Source organism: Mercenaria mercenaria, chromosome 11 (assembly GCF_021730395.1).
Source record: "Mercenaria mercenaria strain notata chromosome 11, MADL_Memer_1, whole genome shotgun sequence".
Lineage (NCBI taxonomy): Eukaryota > Metazoa > Mollusca > Bivalvia > Venerida > Veneridae > Mercenaria > Mercenaria mercenaria.
The window spans coordinates 13078813-13104316 of record NC_069371.1 but is presented as its reverse complement, the minus strand read 5'-3'; the positions used below and the strand labels follow the sequence as shown (position 1 = coordinate 13104316).

The following is a 25504-nucleotide window of genomic DNA, read 5'->3' as shown; positions in this document are numbered from 1 at the left end:
AAGAATGACTTTTAGATTTGAAGATAGATATCTAAAAGGAGACCACCCAGGGAACGTTCATATAAGTTTGGATCAAATAGGCTTGGTGGCTTAGATTAAAGAAGTTGTGGACAATAGACTGATGAAAACACCCAACAACCCTAATAGCTCTCTATGAGCACTGTTTCAGAAAAAATGTTACAGTATATGAGCAGCTTTTTGCTACCTGAAACAAATTAACAACATAGGCATTCTTTTTCCTATATTTTATTCATGATGGAGTCTTACAAATGACAAAATCAAAGTTTCATAAAACATGTGATCTTTTTTAAGTCACAGGATTCAGGATTTTCAAGCATATTCAAAATACAGTGTATTACATAGAGGATATTACACAGGTATTTCTTTCATATGGACTTAATTACAAGTCAAAGAAAATACAAAATATTACTTATTTCAGCTAGCTGGTATAATACCCCTTCTTAAAAGTATTATAAAAGACCTTTTGCTATCAATAAGTTGTATTATGTAAATGAATTTAGATAAAAAGATTTCAGTATTGTAGAAATGTATCCAAAAGGAGAAAAAATTACCAACTGTTCCAATGGTGCTCAGTTTTGAAATCAAAACATTTTCCTTTTAGGTAAAATACTTGCTCAAAAATGTAATTAAGTGAAATAATTCCAATATCACACTACATGTACAACTGACAGTCAAATAAGTTAAACTTCAATGTTCATTGTGAATTCTACAAACAAAAAAAATGACTTCAAGATCTAGTATCCCTACACAGAGCAGTAAAAACCTACTTTCTGTTAGCAAATGTTTACCCCCTTTGACTTTGTCCAAGATGCGTAAATGTACAGCACTTTTCAAAGCTTCAAACCAACTTACAGTTGTTGAGAACAAATACAAATGGGAAGTTACAAGACTTAATCATATAAATATTTTTAACATAACCAATAGCATAATGTAGCATAATGACAAATGTATAATAATTGAACAAGCATACCAAGGGTACTGCTTTGTAAACATTATCAATGATTTTATCAGTTATTAAATCCTGTTTTAAAAATAGTCTTTTTTATGAAATGGGTGATGAAATTAATGAAATTTTTAGAACTTTTGCAGATTCAAATGATCTACTTGCAACAATTTCACTTTTCTACCAAGTTTGTGATGGTCGAAGCATTTCACTTCTTGAATGACGACAAAATTTTAACGATTTAAGACAATGTTGAAAGCACAATCACAATATGTAATCCAGTTCGTATCTGAGAAAGTTATTTTTAGCATCATTAGGAACCCTGGGATAGGCTGGTATCATGCCATCTTGTGCTCCAATATATACAGTATTATATACTTTCCAATAGACATCTCGAACTTTACGTGCTGGATGAAACAAACCCTGTAATGGAAAATGTATTTCTTAATAAATAATTCAGAAAAAAAGCTTTTGGTACATTATTTTTCTGGACCGGGTGTTAAATCTTATTTGTTATTGTTTCACAGTCTCAAATTTTAAGTGACAGACATACATTTAAGAAAACATTCCATAACCTTTTCATTTCTTAACATTCAACAATTTGAAAGTTGATTTATCAAATTTTATTTTAAATCCACAACTACCTTAAAAGTTTTATTAAATGCTATAAAATACTTCTTGCTGTCCAATACATACTAGAAATACTTTGTAAATGCAGGAAAGGCAACAAATGTAATAAAATTCCCAAAAATCTTACTTTAAGAACATAAGACATCTTAGAACACGAAATGCCCCCCTGATGCATTCAGTAATTGCCCAAGGACAGAAATTATTTGGTCATTGTGCACAATAGTCCACCTGTTCTTGGTCAAAGTGACCTTGACCTTTTACCTACTGAGCTCAAAATCAATAGGGGCATCTGCTGGTCATAATCAACCTCCCTATTAAGTTTTATAATCCTAGGCCCAAGCATTCTCAAGTTATCATCTGGAAATGGTTTTACTGTTCCAGGTCACCATGTCCTTGACATTTGGCCTACTGACCTCAAAATCAATAGGGGTCATCTGCTGGTCATGATTAACCTCCCTATTAAGTTTTAAGCTCCTAGGCCGAAGCATTCTAAAGTTATCGTCTGGAAATGGTTTTACTGTTCCGGGTCACTGTGTCCTTGACCTTTGGCCTAGTTACCTCAAAATCAATAGGGGTAAGCTGCTGGCCATGATCAACCTCCCTATCAACTTTTGTGCTCCTAAGCCCAAGCGTTTTTGAGTTATCATCCGGAAACTGTCAGGCCTGGGATTCAGTAAAAAAAAAAAAAAAAAAAAAAAGCCTGGAAATCTACATTCTGAAGCCTGAAATGTTCTTTTCAATTGAATTATATAGGGAAATTCTGGCTGCTGAAAACCTGAAATCAGGACCATTCCTGAAAAATCCCAAGCCTGAACCGTTAAACTATTCCTGGTCACTGTGACCTTGACCTTAGACCTACTGACTTCAAAATCAATATGGATCATCTGCTGCTCATGATCAACCTCCCTATCAACTTTTACGATCCTAGGCCAAAGCGTTCTTATCATCCAGAAAACGTTTAACTGTTCTCGGTCACTGTGACCTTGACCTTTGACCTACTGATCTCAAAATCAATAGGGGTCATCTGCTGGTCATGATCAACTATCGTAAAGTAATCCTAGGCCCAATCGTTCTTGAGTTGTCATCCGGAAACGGTTTAACTGTTCTGGGTCACTGTGACTTTGACCTTTGACCTACTGATCTCAAAATCAGTAGGGGTCATCTGCTAGTTATGACCAACCAACCTATCAACTTTCATGATCCTAGGCCCAAGCGTTCTTGAGTTATCATCTGGAAACGGATTGATCTACATACCGACCGACCAGTCGACAGACCTCTGAAAAACAATATAACCCTCCTTCTTTGAAGAAGAGCATCATCAACGACATGTCCTAATACCTGGCAAACATGTATAAATGTAAAAAGACCCATATAATCATAAATTGCATAGATAAAAGTTTAGCTAACCTGTAAAGCATACTGCAGTACTTTTGAAGGTCCTACACCTACTCTCATGCCCTCAATGGCCCCCATAAATGCCTGAACAACATGTGGTGAGGTTTCAAACACATTAGGCCACACATAGTTCATCAGGTGAACAAGGGCATCCTCGCAACCAAAACCAAACACACCAAGGGCCATGTGCTGGATGGCTGACATGGAAGTCTGTCTGTGTACCAGATCTCTGAAAACATTATAACATAATTAATAATTTTTATTTTGTTGGGTTTAACATCACACCACCAAATTATGTTATATGGCAACTTCCCTGTTTTTTATGGTGAAGGAAGACACCAGATGCCCCTCAAGGCATTATTTCAGGCATGGGTGGGCACCTGGTAGGAACCACCGACATCTATAAGAAGCCAACTAGATGGCTTCTTCACATGAAAAAATTCTACATCCCAACCCAAAGTGGTGAAGTGTAAGTGATTTGAAGTCAGAACCTAAACCATTCAATGAAATATTGCATACACTCAGAGTCTCTAGCTGAAGCATGAAAGAATATGATTTATCATCTTTTTGACTCATTGCCTATAGTTGTACAGATTCTGAAGAAATTCCAGAGGACAGATTCATGTCAAGGTTACTGGTATTTCACTCCTGTTTCAATGAAATAAATCTGATTCATAAATTTAACTTCTGCTACATTTCAGCATACTTGTATCTACAGACAAATTCCCCATCTTCTGCCTCCATAATAATTTTAGCCAATTATCTGTAATTTAGATAATTTTGAATTTCTTTCAATGGCAAAACAGGCTCAGAAATAAATCAGTTCTTTCTTGTAACATGACTTCCAGATCTCATGCAGGGCCAACTTCATTAAATGGATGGTTACAAAAGACCTTGCATTTAGACACGATTTTGATTAAAGTGCTCCTTCATGAACTCTAGTTACTGTATCAGCAGAAAAGCTATCTTTTTTGCTGGGTTTAACATCACACCTACACTATTATAAGTCATATGGTGATTTTCTAGCTTTTGATGGTGGAAGAAAACCCCAGGTGTCCCATGGGCATTATTTCATCACAGGCAGTCACCTGGGTAGAACCACCAACCTTCTATAAGCCAGTCAGATGCCTTCTTCACATGAAAAGACCAAGTAAAAAGAGATATTAACAACAGTTACTGCTTACCTGTCCATTAGAGCATCTTCTAACAGTGGTGTTACTGCATAAATATAATCTTTTCCCATTTCACCAATGTATTCAAACATAAAGGATAGAGATTTGAGCACACCATTTTGTACATTCAGTTCTGGTACACGATATTCATTCATTAAAGCGGGTAACACTGTGAATGGTGAACATGTTTCTGCTACGATAGCTATAGCTACTGTTGTACACACACGATTCTGTCGTTCCTGTACCTTCAGATTGTTGAGTAATGTAGCTAATACGTCATGGGGACTGAAACAGGAAAGAAAGTACTGGGTAAAAAGCAGCTGTGTTAAAACTTGATTCTGACATTGTTTGGCTAGGTTCTAGATGTGAAAAACATATTTAAAAGACTGAAATGGAATAGATACAAGAGCTGACACAGTAGACAGAGTGCTCAGCTAATTCAATGCTGCAAAGTGAACTAGGGCATATCTGAGGAAGCTGGTGCTTAATGCTGCCAATGTGGTGTTGGACAACAGTTTATATCAGAGTGACATGTAATTTGGTAATAACAGAGACAGAGTATGTGTATTAAAACACTAAGTACAAAAGGGACATAATGCACGGACTATTTCTGCAAGAGTAATGCACCTTGAGCCATATGATGTGGCTAAAGATGTGGAACAACTATTTTAAGTTTTGAATAAAATCCATTCAGCAATAACTGAGATAGAATGAAAGTGCATAAAAAGTTTAACAAGAAATTCAAAGTAAAAAGGGGGCATACTCATGAAATTACTGAGCCAGAGTTATGGACCTTGTGCCATATAATGTTAGTGATGTTACATGACTGTTTAAATCATATCCATTTTGTAACAACAGAGACAGACTGAAAGTGCATCACAATTTTTGTCTGAAATTGTATTAAAGTTAAACATGGAACAGTTCATGAAATATTGGCGCCAGAGTTCTGGACCTTGTGTCAAGTGATGCAAAAAATGGTGTCAGAGTTATGTGGCATCACAGTTATGTACCCTTTGTCATTAGATATGGACGATGATGTGGAAGAATTATTTTAAGTCTGAATCAAAGCCATTAAGTAATAACAAAGATATAGTGGAAGTGCATCAAAATTAACTTAAAACTGTAAGTAAAAATGGCATATAATTCATGAAATATTGGTGCCAGTTATGAACCTTGTGTTATATGATGCGGGTGATGATGTGAAACAAATGTTTCAAGTATGAATCAAATACATTTAGTAATAATAGCTGTGTGAAATTACATCAATAATTTTTAACCGAAATTCTAAGTAAAAAGTGTATACTGGTGTCAGAGTTATGGCCCTTGTGTCAATGTGAATTATGATGAGGAAGTTTAAAGCAAATCCGTTTAGTACTAACACAGATAAAGTGTAAGTGCATCAAATCTTTAACAAAGAGGACTGGGACACTGAGAGTAGGATAGCACTCCATATATTTCATGTAGTCAAACTAAAAATATAGACAAACTTCGCAAAAAGCTGTGTGTTGCCTAGCTTCATGTAGTTTACAATACAAGAATTTCTGTAATTAGTAAAAAAGATAATCGCAATATTCTCATGTTAAAATCTGAAATCGCTTTAAATACAAGAAAATGCCAAACACAGCAGAAATTGGTAATTAAAACATTATCAAGACTTTATTTACCCAATAGCTTTTGCAATATAACCAAATGTGTTGACTGTTGCTCTTCTGATAGCTTTCTTGTGGGCTTTCAACAGTTCTAACAATTCAAAACAGATTCTCATCCATTCTCTAGCGGACACATATTCCGCTCCACGGTCAGCAATACGACCTACAAGGTCTATACAGTTCTCTTGTACCTTTTCATGTCTGCAACAGAAAATTCAACTTTAAAGATTCTCTTTTGACATAGGTTTAACTCCATTTTTCTACCATATTTCTGTTAATGTAAAGCAGCAAGTTAACACCTAACCTGTTGTCCTTACTTTGTCTTGTTGCAGTCTGAGTAGACTTCTTGCTGGTAAATGACAATTGACCAAATGAATAGAATGTTTGATATAAAAAACTTCTGACATGTCTTCTGTCAAATCCTCATGAAAAATATTAACCATACACTTATACAGAAGCAGCTGCAAACTTTAGGTCCAGTCTTTTCTTCTATCTTTTGAGCTTTTTGGGCAAGTCTTTAAGGTCTTTAGGTTTCACAATTAGTTTAGTGACTAAAGTTTTAAGACCATATGCTGTGTATATCTAGGGTGTTTGCAGCAAAGCTCACTACACACAAAGATAAAACTAATTAAACCTTACATATAACTGCCTACTTTCTGGTCCTAAAATCCATATTAACTAGAGATGCTTTTGAGAAAAGTGCATGTCTCCCACAACTGCCCCTATGAAAAATGTTAGTTTCTCTAGATGTTTTAGACAAGTGGATCCAATTAGATGGTCTGGATGAGTGGATCCAATCAGTAATTCAAGGGCCATAAATCAAAAGTGCCTGGACGGATTTGGCTAGTTATCAAACTTGGGTAAGGTCTTATGGCCAAACACATTTTGTTCAAGTTTGGTGAAGATCGGATGAGAAATGTTCGACTTAGAGAGCGGACAAGAGTAAACAGACGGATTTTTTCGGTAATTCAAGGGCCGTAACTCTAAAATGCCTGGACCGATTTGGCTAGTTATCGAACTTGGCCGAGGTCTCATGGTCAAACATATTTTGTTCAAGTTTGGTGAAGATCGGATGAGAAATGTCCGACTTAGAGTGCGGACAAGAGTAAAAATGCCAATTTTTCGGTAATTCAAGGGCCGTAACTCCAAAATGCCTGGACCGATTTGGCTAGTTATCGAACTTGGCCGAGGTCTCATGGTCAAACACATTTTGTTCAAGTTTGGTGAAGATCGGATGAGAAATGTTTGATTAAGAGTGCGGACATGAGTAAAAAGGCCAATTTTTCGATAATTCAAGGGCCGTAACTCCAAAATGCCTGGACCGATTTGGCTAATTATCGAACTTGGCTGAGGTCTCATAGTCAAACACATTTTGTTCAAGTTTGGTGAAGATTGGATGAGAAATATTCGAATTAGAGTGCGGACAAGAGTAAAAAAAACGATTTTTGGTAATTCAAGGGCCATAACTCCAAGACGCCTGGACCGATTTGGCTAGTTATCGAACTTGGCCGAGGTCTTATGGTCAAACACATTTTGTTCAAGTTTGGTGAAAATCGGATGAGAAATGTTCGACTTAGAGTGCAGACAAGCTTTGTGACAGACACACACACAGACTGGAGTAAATCAATATGTCTCCCACACCACTGTGTGGTGGGAGACATAAATATATAAACATTGTATTTCTACACTTTAATGAGTTTTACATATTTTTCAATGGTATTACAGTTTTTGTTTTTTTGTTTTTGGTTTATTGCCATTTTCAACAGTATTTCAGTTAGGTCATGGTAGTCATTGTTCCTGGATTCTATACCAGTACTAACCTATTCTCTGCAAGTTAACTTTCAACTTCCCCACAAAAGTAAGAGGTGGAGAATAAATGATTTCAGATAAAATGTTGTAATGGAGAACACAGTCTTGCAAGGCGATAAAGTTCACCACCCTGTAATCTGTAAATGAAGTAACCTTTACCTGTTTTTCAGGATAGGTGTAAGTCTAGGTAACAGATCTTTGATGGGTGGGGTCATTTTTGTCATACCAATCACATTCACAATGGCCTTCAAGGCTCCAAGGATACTTCCCAATACTTCTGGGTATTCTTCTCCCAGGTACTCATATAACACAACACCAAGATGACCCATTAACTTCTCCTGTAAAACAAAGCAGAACATTTGAGGGCAATACAACATCCTAGTAGATTCTTTATAGAGTTCTACAGTATATTAGTCAGTGATCTGTTTCGAACAAGTTGAAACTATTTCTCAGAAATTAACAGACAACTTCCCTTATATTAAATCCATAAAATCCATTGCAGTTCACATATGTGCTTGAGGAGAGTCATTAACAAAGGAGAACAGTCCAAAAGAACAGCAACAGTACCAAGACTTCCTAGCTATAAATTACATATAGCATTAGATGTATACGACAACTGAAATTTCTAGATTGTTTCTACATTTGGTTTAGTGCTGTTTTTTCAGCAGTAATTCAGTGATATACAGCCGTCAACCTTCATTTCTTGGCAGTATTACTGGTCTTATCATTTCCTCTCAATGAACCAACAACTTCTCTACATTAGTTACACAATTATTTTCTTCAGTCAATCAAAGAACATTCTCCTTGCCCTGGGCTCAAGCCCACAAACACCTGTTAAGAAATCACTAGGTTTACACAGCTGAGCAAGTGGTCTCTATGACCTAAAATTGGCTCAGTAAACTTTAAAAGATATCCAATGACCATCTCTCACTAAAATATTTCATCTTTAGGTATTTACTTCAAATGTAGAGATTCTAATCTAATAATTACTATATGTAAACCTAATGTGTATACAGAGCCACATTCATAATAAAATGTTATGCAGTAACAGTCCCTTATTTGAAAAGCTGACATTTTCATAAGGGTAGAACACATTTATAAATGTGTTTAGCTACAAATGTATTGTGTACTATTTTGAACCTAATGCTGTCAAAACACAAACATTTCAATTTCAATGTTTACATGCTATTGGGTCCAGCATACCTTTAAGATTTTGCTACAATTGAGCTAAATCAAATCTGTACAAAACTGGAGGTTACAATGAAGTTGTAAGACCACATACCTCCTGACATGTTTTCATGACAATGGCGATCCTCGAGATAAGATCAGCTGCCTGTTGTCGCACCTTGGCTGATTTATTATTGAGACGCCATAGAATTGTACCACAGATCTGAGGCAAGTATGGTTTCACACGTTTACCAAGGGCGTTTACAACAGTACCAAAACCATTCAACATTACAACATCCTGGAACAAATCAAACAATGTTATCATGATGAAATACAGTTATATATAAAATTTTAAAACATTGTTAATAATTTTTAAACCAATGGTGTTAAAAATTGGAATGCAGAAAATCATGTTCAATCAAATATCACACCAATCTTAAAATTTCATCAGAAATAACTGAAAACACTGAAAAATTCTAAGTATGTATACTATTGAAATGGAACTACTTTGAGTTTCTTACTGCGTATCATGAATTTAGTTTAAATTTTCATCCAGCAATAAGTAATATTTTGCCAACTTTTTAAACATCATGTTTTGCAAAATATGTATCATCCCAATATCACATTCAATTTCAAAAAAAAAATATCATGGATTACACTATTAATTATCATAATTCAACAGTATAGTATCAAGCTTCGAAATCTTACCTCTGTCGTCTGTTCCTGGAAGGCATACAGGATACCGTCAATCAGCTGTTCTTCCAGTCTTGAATCAATGTCTGCAGCACCCTGATTTGCCATCACCTTCTCTATTGTCTCCATTACCATCTTTCTATACTGTTCCGCCTCATCTTTCAGGTCATCCACAACTCGTCCGATAATCTCAGCAGCCCCAACTTTGTTTGCTATCTCCACTGTAGTGTCTACAAGCTGTCATTGCCAAAAAAAGATAAAAATAATAGGTTAATATCTTTATTTCAATATGTATACATGAACAGATATGAAACCAGTAAAATTGTTTGAAGAAATTTCTCTCATACAGTATAAACAAGCAAACAATCCCAGCTAGGAAGTATACAATGTCCACACCTCCAGATTTATCAAATATTTAAACATTTAAAAAGTCCAATGAATAAAACTTATTGCATATCATGAATTTGACAGTAACTTTAAATGTGTGTAAATATCAATAATTTTTCATGACTTTGTATTTAATGATTTATTCATGGTTTTTTGTATTTAATGATCTATTCACGATTGTAGTATTTGATATATACTGTTGTCTCTGATGTTCATCTAGAGGCGTGCCTCTTCAAAAATAATGAAATATTTACATAATTTAATTAAATCACACATGTAACAAATTCTGCATAATCAAGTTGTCCTTATTTAGGAAATATATGAAGGGATATTTCTTAGCCTTATTCTTGGAAACAAAAGAACATGCAAAACATTTCTCTAAGGTTGTGCTTGTTTTCAAGACAGCCCTCTCATCACTGTATCTGGAAAACATTCTGTGTCAAAAAATATACATTTACTAAACTGTTACAGAAGGCAGAAGCTATTAATTTTGCAATAAATTAATTATGTGCAATGTCCAAAGAAATTCTATGACTACAAATTTCCTTTATGCTTCTTGCAAATTAATTAGTTTAAGTCCTTTAAGGACAACAACACATTGCAAACTAGCTATTTTCTTTTTTTCTTATTATATTCAAAAATGCATTAAATTCTTTCCTCATTAATATCTCCATCTTGGGACTTAAAACACAACTTTCACCATTTCTGAAATTAACATTACTATCGTTCTCTCTTAAAACTCTCTGATATTCAGAATGACATTGAGGATAAAAATGTTTACAGCGTGGAAAAACAATACTAATTCTCTTGACAACCTGTCGATAATTTCTCCTGTCGAGAGCCATGCGCTGGTTCCAGAAATGTTTGAAGAATGGTGGTAGAATCTCATCTTTGATGTACTGAGGCTCAACACCATCTGTGGCACAACACTGTTTAACGACTTTCAACACAATCTTCTTCATTTCCTCGTCGGGAGACTGAAACTCTCGGATAAGAATCAACATCACTTCCCTGGTGTAGTAGTTTGCATATTCTGCATCCATCAATGGGATCAAGTAACCAATGGCTTTCAAGAAAGCAGCAAGTCCCTACAAATATACAAAACAGGTCACTGAAAACAATTCCAAAATGTATTCAAATTATTTGTGTGCAACAGAAAACAGTTTTTCATCATCCTAAATAATTTTCACTGAAGCAGTCCATATTTCTTCATGAATTCTCAAATCTTTTTTTTCATCAATTCAGGAATGCCAACAACACCAGTGAAATTAAGAAAGTGTCCTCGGAAACTGCCTTAATTGGGAAAAATTGAAACTTACCATAATATATCGAAAGAATTTTTTTGGGATTATTTGCTGGTATGGCATTTTCATAGTTGTTCAAAAGTAATTTTGTTTACTTAACCTAAATACACATAGAAAGTTTACAAAGTTGCAAAACAACCTCACATTTAATAAACATTTGGGAAATTAAAGTTGATGGGTAAAATCTTTTTTGCTGTAAGACTGCATAGCTTTATAGGGAAAAACAGCCCGGAATTCGTTATCGCTAATTTGTCCAGCACACAGAGGCTACTTAAAAGTGGTAAGTAAAATGGTGCAACAAAATTGTTAAAATTAAAATAAACAGACTTGTAAGTAAGTCTCTTAAAAGTTTTAACATCAGCTTCTTATTTTGCTGAAATTTGATTTGTTACACTGACTGAAATGTTAATATAGTAATATCAGTATTATTTGTGGGGACTAATTTTCATCACTGCTTCAGTTCAACTGAAGTTATATCCCAATGAATAAATTACTTTTGATTAACTTCATTTTCAAAATTTGAAAATCAACAATTCAAGTTCCCATGAAAAAGCACTTCTGACAGCAACTGTGGACTGATACGCAAATGCAATTACAATAAAACACTAATCTGTCAAAGTTGCAAGAGGACAAACAAAATGCTCAAGTGATCTACAGTTTCGACAGACCCAAACATAGACAAGAGGACCATGATGGTCCTGAATCGCTCACCTGTCCCAACATGACCCAGTTTTGAACTGAGTATGACGTCATTTTTTTCTATTATTTGACATAGTGACCCGGTTATGACCTCATGTGACCCAGTTTTGAACCTGACCTAGATATCATCAAGATGAACATTCTGACCAACTTTCATACAGATCCCATGAAAAATATGGCCTCTAGAGAGGTCACAAGGTTTTTTCATTATTTGACCTACTGACCTAGTTATTGACGGCACGTGACCCAGTTTCAAATTTGACCTAGATATCATCAAGATGAACATTCTGACCAACTTTCATGAAGATCCATTCAAAAGTATAGCCTCCAGAGAGGTCACAAGGTTTTTCTATTTTTAGACCTAATGACCTAGTTTTTGACCGCAGCTAACCAAGTTTCGAACTTGACCTAGATATCATCAAGATGAACATTCAGACCAACTTTCATACAGATCCCATGAAAAATATGGCCTCTAGAGAGGTCACAAGGTTTTTCTATTATTTGACCTACTGACCTAGTTTCTGATGGCACGTGACCCAGTTTCGAACTTGACCTAGATATCATCAAGGTGAACATTCAGACCAATTTTCATGAAGATCTTGTGAAAAATATGGCATCTAGAGAGGTCACAAGGTTTTTCTATTTTTAGACCTACTGACCTAGTTTTTAACCACAGCTGACCCAGTTTCGAACTTGACCTAGATATCATCAAGATGAACATTCAGACTAACCTTCATACAGATCCCATGAAAAATATGGCCTCTAGAGAGGTCACAAGGTTTTTTTTATTATTTGACCTACTGACCTAGTTTCTGATGGCACGTGACCCAGTTTCGAACTTGACCTAGATATCATCAAGATGAACATTCAGACCAACTTTCATACAGATCCAATGAAAAATATGGCCTCTAGAGAGGTCACAAGGTTTTTCTATTATTTGACCTACTGACCTAGTTTTTGACGGCACGTGACCCAGTTTCGAACTTGACCTAGATATTATCAAGGTGAACATTCTGACCAATTTTCATGAAGATCTTGTGAAAAATATGGCCTCTAGAGAGGTCACAAGGTTTTTCTATTTTTAGACCTACTGACCTAGTTTTTGACCGCAGTTGACCCAGTTTCGAACTTGACCTACATATCATCAAGATGAACATTCTGACCAACTTTCATAAAGATCCCATGAAAAATGTGACTTCTAGAGTGGTCACAAGCAAAAGTTTACGCACGGACGGACGCACGGACGGACGACGGACGCTGCGCGATCACAAAAGCTCACACTGTCACTTTGTGACATGTGAGCTAAAAACAGATGGAAAGCAGCAGGGATAACATGCATTCTTCAAGTGAGCCAGTGTTATTGAGGAATAAGGTCAGTAATTCGGTCGAAAATGTGCTTCCGTGGTGTAGTCGAAAGAAGCCCATAATAAATAATTTTCCAATTTTTTGCGCAAATTCATGTAGAACGAGTGCTTTAATCACCATTTTTCACTACTAGAATACATTCTGCATGAAATGAGACGGTTTTCATGTTCATACACCCCACATGGCAAGTTTTGCAGATCGAAACCGGAAGTAGGTGTTTACTGCTCGGACAAGAGCAAATATGCGCCGTTTTTAGGGTAGCAGACCTCAACTGACTGGCATTTCACTAGGAACTACAAAACCCCCTATTTTCTTTTCATTTTTTCGTTAATTTGTGATAGAACTTTCATGAAAAATAGGTGTAGGAAAAAGTGATGTTCTCTAAAGATACGTAAAGACGATCTGAAGTTGTCGTTTTTATATGAAACAAAGAAGGATTTGAATTATTGACCTTTAACCTTGAGGCACTACTGTTTCACTGTTTATGATTTCATAATTTATTAAATTAATTTATGAAAGTTAAGTGCACATCCATTCAACAAGAAACAACAGAAGCTCATGACTATTAAATAGTTTACTATACCTTTCCTCTATGTTGTCTGATACCCTTCCATAAAGGTTTGAGCACACTGTCGAAGGATTCAATACCGTATGGTGTAGCTGCCTCGGCCAGGGCAGCCAGGGCCAAAGCTGTGATGGTACGTACTTTTTGCTGCTCATCAACCAGACCTGAAAAATACAACTAGTTTAAAGCAAAGGCAATCTCACTGAGTTAATGCAAACCTTACCAAGTGAATGCCCTAGCCTATTTATATATCTGTTTTATTAGAGAAAAATATATAATATTTTCAAATTTTAAGAACCGATGAGTTACTAGTGACATATGATTATGTAAAATCTACATAAAGGTAGTTTTTCTGAGGCAAAAATATATTACTCATCATATATTTAAGACTCCTACAAGTTTTACTGGTATCAGTTGCAAAGGGAAATAAAAGTTATCAGTTGAAAAGAGAAATTATTCCAACAATTTTATAAATAATTAAACTCAGTATACTTTTTCTCAATTTTATTTATACCTCTAAGTTTCTCTCCAAAAAGAGAAACTTACCTTCTACTTTAAGTACCTATTCCAGTCAAAAACTACGAAACAACCAACCTGTTTATAGCCTAAGCAACTGATTCTTAATATAAACTGTAATGTAAAAATTACCATGTTCAATAATTTCAACAAGTGACTTCAGATGTGGTAAAATGGCACATCCCATAAGAATGGCAATCTGCTGTACAATCTTGATACCAGTATGTCTAGCCTGCCAAGACTTCTTACTCTTACATACAGCTTTCAAGAAGGGAAGCAGTGACGGTATGCCGAGAGCTGAGGCTACTACAGCGAAGGCTCGAGCTGTCGTGTTACGGACGTACTCGTCCATGTTGTCAATATCAGGTCTCATGGTGGAGATCATAGTGGCCAGCCCTGCAGCCTGAAAACAATTAAAACAAACTTTTCTGAAGGCATGTTGCCACGTGTGTGGACATACAGTGGTGAATTAAAAAAATAATGCACAGCCTTTTTTGTCATTTCACTGCCGTTTATGATTCATTATTTACATTAATATGCTATTACATGGTTGCTTAAAATCTTATCTTACGAGGACACATACATGTTTTTTTTTGTAATTTGAATACTAAATAATCAGTACGTAGTAAAAGGGTTTTTACCAAGACTGCATGTCCAAATAGAAAGGGGAAAATAATGTATGTATCTTAAATTGTAAATAGCATATAATAACTGTTCTCAACTGCATCAACAGTTTTGAAAAAACACAACTGTACAGTAAGCTATATATATATACAAACCTTAGCAAGATTAGATATGATTTCTCTGCCTTCTACACGAGCGTAGTAATCTTCATCAATCAACAGTGGTTCTATCACAACCAGGATCTTGTGCACGTATGGACGCACAAGATCATCAAGCTTGTATAAGATACGATCAATGACCTTGACCAACAGATGGCGTTCCTGATCCTCCAGTGTCGGCGACATAAGAAGAGGCAGGATCTGGTTGAACAAGGGTCCGGCCCCGAACTCCCTAGCTTTGTCTGTTACTTGTCTGAGAGCAGCCTGTTAATAATAAATAAATTACGTTTAATTTTCCTTCAAATCTGTAGTTGATCATAATTCCAGTATTAAAGCCAACATGCATTTGAGACATTCATAAACTTTAAGTAACTGGAAAAATTTCTACATGTAGGTGCATACCTTTCAGAGTACAATGTAGTTACACATTTCAAAAAATATTACCCAAAGCTGAAAACATGTTCCCAATTGCTCTGATATTCAAAATAACTAATAAGACATCAAAATAACTTTAAAGACAAGTTTCTATAGATGTATATATTAAGGAAAGGTGAAAGTTAGAATAACAATGCTGACAAAACTTGATTTCAAACTTCTAATGCTCGTTTGACTTTGGTTCAACACAATATTTCAACATAAATGTATGTCAGCTAACTGCAGTCTGTTTACCTAGCCACTGTTTCTGGATTCTGCACCAGTCCCGACTTGTTTTTCTTAAATAATTTCCCAACTTAAATCTGTGGTGTAGAAAGAATGACCCCTGACAAATTTTCTGTATGTCAATATTGACATACAGATAAAGCTTTCACCTTCCTAGGAATTTTGAATGCACAACCTTTAAACTGGTTAAAATTACTCAAGTAACTAAGTTTTAGACTTATGTTTCTACCTTTCTCATTGGTGGAGTTCCATTTTTGATCTTGAGAAGCAGTTTCATGATTTTACGTTCTTTCTGTTCCTCTGGTGACAGAGATTCCTCATCTACATCTTGTAGAAGCTTGTCAAAATACTGCATGTCATCTGGCTTCATCATTGGCAAATTTCCTGGAAACAATAACAGCTTACTGTAAACAACAGCATCAATTTATTTAAAGGCTATAATGCATTTGTTTAAAAACGTGGCTGCCACATTTTCCGTTATGAACATATATATTAATTTCTTGTTAAATCCTATGTCTCTAATACATGTCAAAGGTCTGAATACTGATGAACATGTAGAAAGTTTTATTGAATCTATAGTTTTTAATTACATTAACTCCTTTTATGGCTCTAAGTGTAAAAGTTCAAGTACAGTATTAAAGTAATTCTTTCTTACCAAGCAATTATGCATAAGCTGTTTCATCTGTTTTTAAATACAATTTAAAGCCTTATGGAACTTAAACCCTTAGCCTGCTGGCAGCAGATGATTCTGCCTTTGCAACCAGTGCAGACCAAGACCAGCCTGCACATCCGTGCAGTCTGATCATGGTCTGCACTGTTCGCTATTCAGTCAGTAAATTTTCAGTGAAAAGCCCTTTAAGTAGTAAGTGGTACTGTCCAAATTGAAAGATGGACCAGTCCATTATAGAAATATAGCAGGGTAAGGGTTAAATCTGAATTGTAGTACAGAGAATTACATGGATTTTTACAAACAACAAAATTATGTTAAAGCTATTATTCTACATTATATATCTGTTTCAGCAACCAAAATTCGAAGTATTAAGAATTAATAATAGCATGTAACTAAACTGAAGCCCAAAATACTGTAGCTGTAGATCAGGATAAATCTTATATTCCTTGATAGCCTTTTTACAACCTTTCTAGGTTTTCATACATTTTTTTGTCATCTAGTTTATACTGCACTGAAATTTGAAGCTTCATCAGCTAATTAGGTTCACAAAGGACCAACTTTACTTTTTTAACCACAATTGTTCAAAAAAATATTTATAAGCACAATAATTAACCTTTAGGCTGCATATCCACTACTGATGTTTTGTGATCTGGTGTTTGCATTCTGAATCCCTGGGGTGTGGCCGCCATAGGTGTGGGAGTGGCTATCAACTTTCTGGCAGGGGTTCTGATAGGGATGTAACCAGTAGGTGGTTGTAGAACCTGAAAAAGGGTTAATCCTCTGATTATATCAAATGTCATATGTTTATCTTCAACTGATTTTCATTTTTTTTAATATTAAACCACAGGCTTGCTTTTAACATAAACAATAATAACATTCTACAGAAGTACCATTAGCACATGTATATTTTTAGATTTAAGAGAAATTTTACTTAATCTTATAAACTGTGTCTGTCTGGATATATTTCTGTTGAAAATGTGACTAAAAGCACTACCTTATATCCTGGAGGGAACATCCCATCCAGTTCATCATCACCGAGTGGCCTGTTTCGTTCATCTATTTCCCTCTGCCAAGTGTAGGCCTGCAGTTGTTCCGGGGTCATTGACATTAAGTGTCCTGGTGTTGGGGTTGCCATAGCCATTGCTTTAGATCCAGTCGGGGTAACTCCACTTGGTGTGAAACCTCCAGGTGTGAGGCCCCCTGGTGTGAAACCACTAGGTGTCCCGCCCCCAGGTGTTGTCATGCCACTCATGCCGCTAGGTGTCATACCGCCAGGTGTCGTTCCTCCTGGGGTCATGCTTGGGGTCATATTTCCAGGAGTCATTGTTGGAGTCTGTGCACCAGGAGTTTCGTCCCAACGTGATCGTCTCTTACTGGCTGCCGGAGTAGGAGTGTCCTCAATCAAATCTCCCGCTCTATCAGTTTTTGGCGTTTCTGCCCATCCTGCCTGGTGACCTCCTGGAGTCGTGTGTCCTGGTGTAGCCTCAGCTCTTGGTGTCTCATCCCATCTATTTCTTCTAGCACTGGGTGTGGCTTGGTGACCTGGGGTTTCACGTCCTGGTGTGGCTGCCCCCGGGGTAGCATGTCCTGGAGTGGCATCCCACATTCTGGTACTTGCACCTGGTGTGGCTCCTGGGGTTGCTGATCCTTTAGCTTTACTTGGTGTCTCATCCCATTTTGCCTGAAACAACAGGAATACAGGCTGGATAATACAACTGAATGATTTTTTTTTAAACAAGACAGAACTTACTAAAATACAGAGCACTCTGATGTTACGTTAAGATCTAATAATCACATTTTACATTATTTCTTTCAGATTTTAAAACATTTTCACAGTGGACTAAAAAACATTATGACTGAAGGGAAGGAAAAAGATATTAATTGGAGTTTTACTCTAAAAGAAATCTCAGAGGTCAGGATGACCTTGCCGCTCCCTAGCTTTGATATTACTGAGAAAATGTGTTCATGTTTGTTTACCTGTGATGGTGTTCCTACTTCAGCCTGATCCCAAGATGAGGCTTTCTTCTTTGCTGGTTCCTCGCTCATAGGCTGGTCCCATCTTCGTTTCTTCTTTTCCTGCACCTTTTGAGAACCAGCACTGTTGACAGCCTTCAGGTCTCCAGCCTTTGCCTTGTCCTTCATCTGCTCACGTAAACCTTTCTGCAATCAAAAATTTATAATGAAGTAAGCCTATATTAATACACATATATAAGGATATAAATTAACATGTTGAACAAAACTAGGCACTTTTATTACTAATTGTTACATAATTAATATAAAATTTCACTCCTTACATAATAAATATGGCTTTAAAAGCATGGCAAAACCAGAAATGTGTGCTACCCCTTAAATTTTCAACAGAGGAATACAAAAACAAGTACACATTAAATCTGGGTACATCCACGACTAGTCCAATGGTATATTGACAATTGTAATTGTTCACAAACAGACCACTTGTCTTACATGTAGATTTCCTGTGTGTCACCCAAAAAAATTAAATCCCAAAATACACAAAGTTCCCATGTACTTCATCTTTAATACTTACAACCAATAAAATCGCATGACATAATATTAGTCTACGAAAAATTGCTGTTTTGACAAAACCCTGAAATTGTAAGCAAATGAAACTAGAAGATGCTTTTGCAAAAAAGCGCAGGCCTCCCCCAATGCAAAGTGATACAGGCAAGAAGTCAGTAGGGGTCAGGAGCGAAAGTCAAAGAGACACTGATGGTTGGCTGCAATAGGGATCATCTACTTGGCATGTCCAGTCATCCCACTAAGTTTCAACACTCTTGGCCTAGTGGTTCTCAAGTCACTGTTCAGGCTCCTGTGACCTTGACCTTTGATCAAGTGACCCCAAAATAAATAGGGGTCATCTACTCTGCATGTCCAATCATCCTATTAAGTTCTAACATTCTAGGTCAAGTGGTTCTCAAGTTATTTTCCGGAAATGATTTGACATGACCGGGCCCCTGTGACCTTGACCTTTAACAGACTGACCCAAAAATCAATAGGGGTCATCTACTTGCATGTTCAATTATCCTATGATGTTTCAACATTCTGGATCAAGAGGTTCTCAAGTTACTGATCGGAAATGGTTATCAATGTTCAGGCCCCTGTGACCTTGACCTTTAACGGAGTGACCCCAAAATCGATAGGGGTCATCTACTCTGCATGAGCAATCATCCTATGAAGTTTCAACATTCTGGGTTGAGTGGTTCTCAAGTTACTGACAGGAAATGGTTTTCCATGTTCAGGCCCCTGTGACCTTGACCTTTATTAGAGTGACCCCAAAAATTAATTGGGGTCATTTACTCTGCATGTCCAATTATCCTATAAAGTTTTAACATTCTGGGTCAAGAGGTTCTCAAGTTATTGATCGGAAACGGTTTTCCATGTTCAGGCCCCTGTGACCTTGACCTTTGACAGAGTGATCCCAAAATCGATAGGGGTCATCTACTCTGCATGATCAATCATCCTATGAAGTTTCAAATTTCTGGGTAAAGTTGTTCTCAAGTTACTGACCGGAAATGTTTTTCAATGTTCAGGCCCCTGTGACCTTGACCTTTAACAGAATGACCCCAAAATTGACAGGGGTCATCTACTTTGCATGTACAATCATCCTATGAAGTTTCAACATTCTGGGTCAAGTGGTACTCATGTTATTGACTGGAAATGGTCATCTACTCTGCATGAGCAATCATCCTATGAAGTTTCAACATTCTGGGTCGAGTGGTTCTCAAGTTACTGACTGGAAATGGTTTTCCATGTTCAGGCCGCTGTGACCTTGACCTTTAACAGAGTGACCCCAAAAACAATAGGGGTCATCTACTCTACATGACCAATCATCCTATGAAGTTTCAACATTCTGGGTCAAGTGGTTCTCTAGTTATTGATCGGAAATGGTTTTCAATGTTCAGGCCCCTGTGACCTTGACCTTTGACGGAGTGACCCCAAAAACGTTAGGGGTCATCTACTGTTCATAACCAATCATCCTGTGAAGTTTCAACATTCTGGGTCAAGTGGTTCTTTAGTTATTGATCGGAAATGGTTTTCAATGTTTAGGCCCCTGTGACCTTGACCTTTGACAGAGTGACCCCAAAAACAATAGGGGTCGTCTACTCCAGCAGCCCTACAACCCTATCAAGTTTGAAGGTTCTAGGTCAAATGGTTCTCCAGTTATTGCTCGGAAATGGTGTGACGTACGGACGGGCGGAAGGACAGTGCAAAAACAATATGTCTCCCCCAGAGGGGGGGGGGGGGGGGGGGGGGGGGATATAATTAGTTGATTTCATAGTTATTAAGTGTTTGCACCCCCCACCACCCCTCCCCGTAACGTTCTTGCTATTTTGAGACATTACAAAGAGCTTGGCTACAAGTTTACCTCCTGGGCAGCCAAAGCTTTCTCCTGCATAATCTGATGGTATGTTCTTGCCTGTGGATCGGGGGTCTTCCCACCTGCAAACAGAAAGCAGAAAGGTCACGACACGGGGCCGTGACAGGAAAAATTCATTAGTAAATTTATCACAGAAATTCTTTATCTAAAGAGAAATATTTAATATATATGGTCTTAATAGAAAGCGTTATAAATTTTATATTATATTTAAATGGTTAGCCTGATTGAAAAAGCAAACAAACATTATTTAGCTGTCAACTCCAAAAGTTTTTCAAAGAAAAAAGTCCACATCATACAAAACTTGTTTTTGTATAGGTTTCGTTATTTTATCAAACAGATTTTTTACCAGTACCTTCTGGTACCCTTGAGAATTTTGTGTTTTTCTTTTTTTTTCAATTGTAAAACACTAAATATCTGAACAGAGGTCCAAAAAATCCTTCACTTTACGGAATCCCGAGCGTCAGTTTTTGGAGCTGAACAACTATTTCGTGTATACGTACTTTACCAGGACTGGAGTCATCTGATGATTTCTGTAATGACAGCTTTAACACCTACAATAATTCTAGAATTAGTGTAGAACTTTTTTCTGTACTCACAACATTCTCTCAATTCAGCACTCTCTCACTCTCTGTACCCTATTATTTGTTTTAGCACTGTCTCATTAAATTATTAAAAGGGCAGTCTCCAGATGCCAACTTTTTCCAAAATACAGAACACTTGTACTTTCCTTTGTATTGGTAAACTGAATAGTAAAGCTATTTCGGTCAGAACAGGACAGTATGAACTTATGAAAACACCTGTACCAGTATACTATGTATACTTTGTAAAACAGGAAGAAATACACATCAACACCCACTGTGTTAACCACAGAGTAAAATGTGTTGTGAAATAGGAGGAATTTTGCTGTATTTGAACAGCTACTTAACTGATACTTTTGATATTTCATATATACTGCCTTAGTATGATCTGTAATTTTTAAAAAATTACACATATCACACGCATCTGGAGAAAGGCCCCTTCGTACTTAACCAGGAAAAGTTTTCTGTAATCTTGTGCAAATTTTTTTTCGACTTGTTGAAAAATTTAATTCAAACTAATCAAACTGGTATTGTTCAGAAAAGTTTTATTGTTTAATAAATTGTAAGCTAAAAAGATATTATAAGCTCTTTTAGATCATTTATATACTATAGAGTTAAAATTGACATCTCCAGGTGCTCCTCGTTCGTCGAGCTAGAAAGAAAAGTTCTCAGATTAGTCTCGGTTCGTAAAAGTTTGCAAGTCAATAAATAAAATGATAAATAAAACAGCACACACCAATAGTAACTATTAAAACAGCATGAACATTTAGAGCACAGACCGTAAGAAACATCTTCAGTCTCTCTATACTACACAACATTAGTTACTATGTACAAGCTCACACACTTCCACAGTTTTCCTCTACAAGGTTTTGTATACTGCACAACAAAATATTGCTTTTGATTAGCTTTTATCAATTCTTTTTTAAATCATCACCAAACACATACTTACATGAATTTGTATCATCTCTATTCCTATTGTTATAACTGAATTATTGCTGAACGAAGTCCACTGACTTTGTAATTTTTACAATAACACTCTCCCCATCATCTATGTCAACTAACATCCAATTTTCACTCAAATCTTTTCACACAGGGCCTTATAGATTAAAAAGCCATTCTAAAAAAATCCTTTAAAATTGTGTGCGTACTAATAAACTAAGGAACCGATAGCCTTGTATGTCTGTATAAAATAGACATTTTCCCTAAAAGCTAAAAAGTTTCTGTCATAACATGCAAAATTTGATTATGGATGTTTTAAGCAAGGCACTCAGTTTCCTAGTGTTATCAGTTTTTAAAATAGATGTCTCACACACAACTAAAACCAATGTTGTATAAATACTGACCGTCTGCAAATGGATCATATCTCTCTGGTGAAATGATCATCTGTCGGCGACGTGCCATGTAATCATCTTCTCTGTCCGAGATCTTTGCTCGTCGATGCTCCGCCATGGGGTCATATTCCTGAAATAAACAAGAAAAACATGGACACGAGTATAAACATGTGTACAAAAGAAGCCATTAGACATCCCTCATTCAGAGATTATACCAGTTGTCAAAGGTTCTAACCTATGACATCCTGAATAAAGGTACAGTGTAACTTCTGAAAACCGCACACCCTCGGGACCAGAAGAAGAAAAGTCTGGTTTTTGGAAGTTTCCGCTATTTGGAAGTAACTACAGCTGCACACCATAAGTCATTTGCTCTCATTCAGCGCAAGTTCAGACTAGTAATTTTTTTTACAATGTTTCTCCGATGTCCAAGTCATTTTAATTATGAAAATGATGAAAAGTGTGTAAAATGCCATGATTTTAAAAAAGTTTACTATATATATATATAAAACGAAACAACCCTAGAAAATAATATTCATCCATGTAACCATAACTGAATTAGCTTACATCTTAAACTAATTTCTATAACAGTAGTTATTACAACGAAGAATAAATGCGCATGGACGAACTGACATTACTTCTGGATCAACCCTCATACACAGAATTAAGGAAGACCTACCTTGTCGTTAAGTGAGTCATTGAGAGCGTTTAAGGGTGCTGCTGACCTCACTGGCCCTGTTGTCTCTACAGGATTTACATCATCATCATCCTATTGAAAAGATAAAGAACTGTAATTATTTTATGTCGTTTATAATGTGGAATGAAAAGATACTTGAGGCTACTTCTAATTTGGGAAAATATTACAAAAATCTGCCAGGTGGTGTCAGAGGAGATGCACTGAAAAACTTTGCGACAGACCGACAGCACTAATTAAATAGGACTCCTCTACTACATGTGGAATAATTTGAAGGTATCTGGCTTAGTAGTTTTTTTTTATAAATTTGCTTACTTGCAAAACTTTTGAGACACTGACACCAACATGCGGGTGACAACAATAGCTCTCCTTGTTAGAGAAATTTCAAATAGTTGCGCTAAAAACTTGTCATGAAATAACATTTCTTAATTTGAAGTGGAACAGTTAAGTGCAATATATAAATTACCTCTGCATCTTCTGCAGGGATATATGTGTGATAGCCTTCAAATTTACTGCGTGTTGACCCATAAATATCTGTGTCAAAATGTCCACCAGCACCCAGACCCACTCGCTGCTTCTCTGGTGAGGTCTCTTCATAGTTTTCTTTGTTTAGAGCTTGTTTTCTGGCCTGTATGCTCCGGACTTGTTCTTCAATATCTGCAAATACGACAGGAAAATGTTAAAAGAATGGTCATGTGGCAAACATCTTTGCATACACACTGAACAAGAATTTGTTTGTTCTTGGTTTAACACCATTTTTCAACAGTATTTCAGTTAATTTGTAAAGACTGGCAGTTAACCTAACCAGTGTTCCTCGATTCTTACCCCGTATAAATCTGTTTTCCGCATGTGTATATTAAAATCCCCTTTACTAAAAAAGATAGGATGTTACAAAATCCCCTTCATGCTTTTATGATAGCCTAGACTAGCCACTAGACTGATAATACATATATTTCTACATTTTTCCCTTTTTTTTGGCGAATTCAATTTCATAGAGACAAAAGCCAGTCTATTTTAGAGATTTTCACAGAGGAATGATGTTTAAATTATCATATGATATTGGACATAGGATATAGACTGGCTCAGTTCACTATATTTAATCATAAAAATGTAAAAAGATATATCATAGTCTAGGAGCTAGTCTAACGATAGCCCTAACATTTTCATGAAGGGGATTATGATAACCCTGCTACTTTTGCAGCAGGGATTTTGATTCCTTACTCATTTGGCTTATCGGGATGACTTATTTCATGATCTGATATTTTTCAGTTGTCATCCCTCTAAGCCTTACCCGTATCTGCATTTTACTGTTAGGAAAATGAAGACTTTAAAAAATCCAAAAAAGTCATAATATACTGGTCAGACTTACTTGCTTTAATAAATTAATAATGTGACAGGTGCGAGGAGATACCTACACTGACACTGGTTTCAATTACGTAAGACTGTCGATATGACACTAATTTACAGTGAAAACAAAACACAAAATATACATTCATAAAATGTCAGCAAGGCAAGTTTATGTTTTAATGTCAACTAAATTTTGATAGGATGGTTTAATGCAGCTCATAGTTTTTCGAGAGGGGTCATGAGCATATTATTTTCGCGTCCAAAATGCATTCGTGAGCGTTCTAATGTGGAAACCATTAAGTTCTAATAAACTGCCAAGGAATTATTGTAAAAGGCTTAGTATCTGGCATCTTTAAGTCATTAATTTTCTTAAAGATGTTTAATATAAGTATTCTGGTATTATAAAACTGTAGGAAAGGATGAATGTGTGCAGTAGTCTGTACTGGCACGTAGCAAGACCTTTTAAAAGTTGTGAGGCATTTCTCTCGTGGAGGGATGGGGGTCGAAGGTATGCAGTTCCGAAAAATGTAGTTCTATGAGAGACATTTTTGTAAGTTTTAACAGAATTTCTCTTATCATCACTTAATCGATTAATCATCTTAAAACATAAATTTGGAAATTCAGTGCTATGATCTTAGCTTTCATGCTCAAAAAGGACTATAACTTAACCGTTTTCTATTTGTATTGCATTATTCATTATTTTGTGAACAAAGACTTTAACATGCTAATATCTG

At 36.2% G+C, this 25504-nt stretch overlaps 1 protein-coding gene across 1 annotated transcript; it reads right to left on the bottom strand.

Moving 5' to 3' along the window:
• Positions 1–230: 230 nt before the first annotated feature.
• On the bottom strand, positions 231–24087 carry LOC123531303 (splicing factor 3B subunit 1-like; the record flags this gene model as incomplete). Its single annotated transcript, XM_053517954.1, has 19 exons — positions 231–1387; positions 3002–3218; positions 4174–4446; positions 5826–6011; positions 7779–7957; positions 8902–9084; positions 9495–9716; positions 10682–10954; positions 13818–13963; positions 14448–14718; positions 15095–15361; positions 15987–16141; positions 17041–17188; positions 17422–18108; positions 18405–18587; positions 20812–20885; positions 22745–22862; positions 23409–23498; positions 23890–24087. Coding segments are annotated over 19 exons (4029 nt in total), but the record flags the coding sequence as incomplete, so codon positions are not given.
• Positions 24088–25504: the final 1417 nt, after the last annotated feature.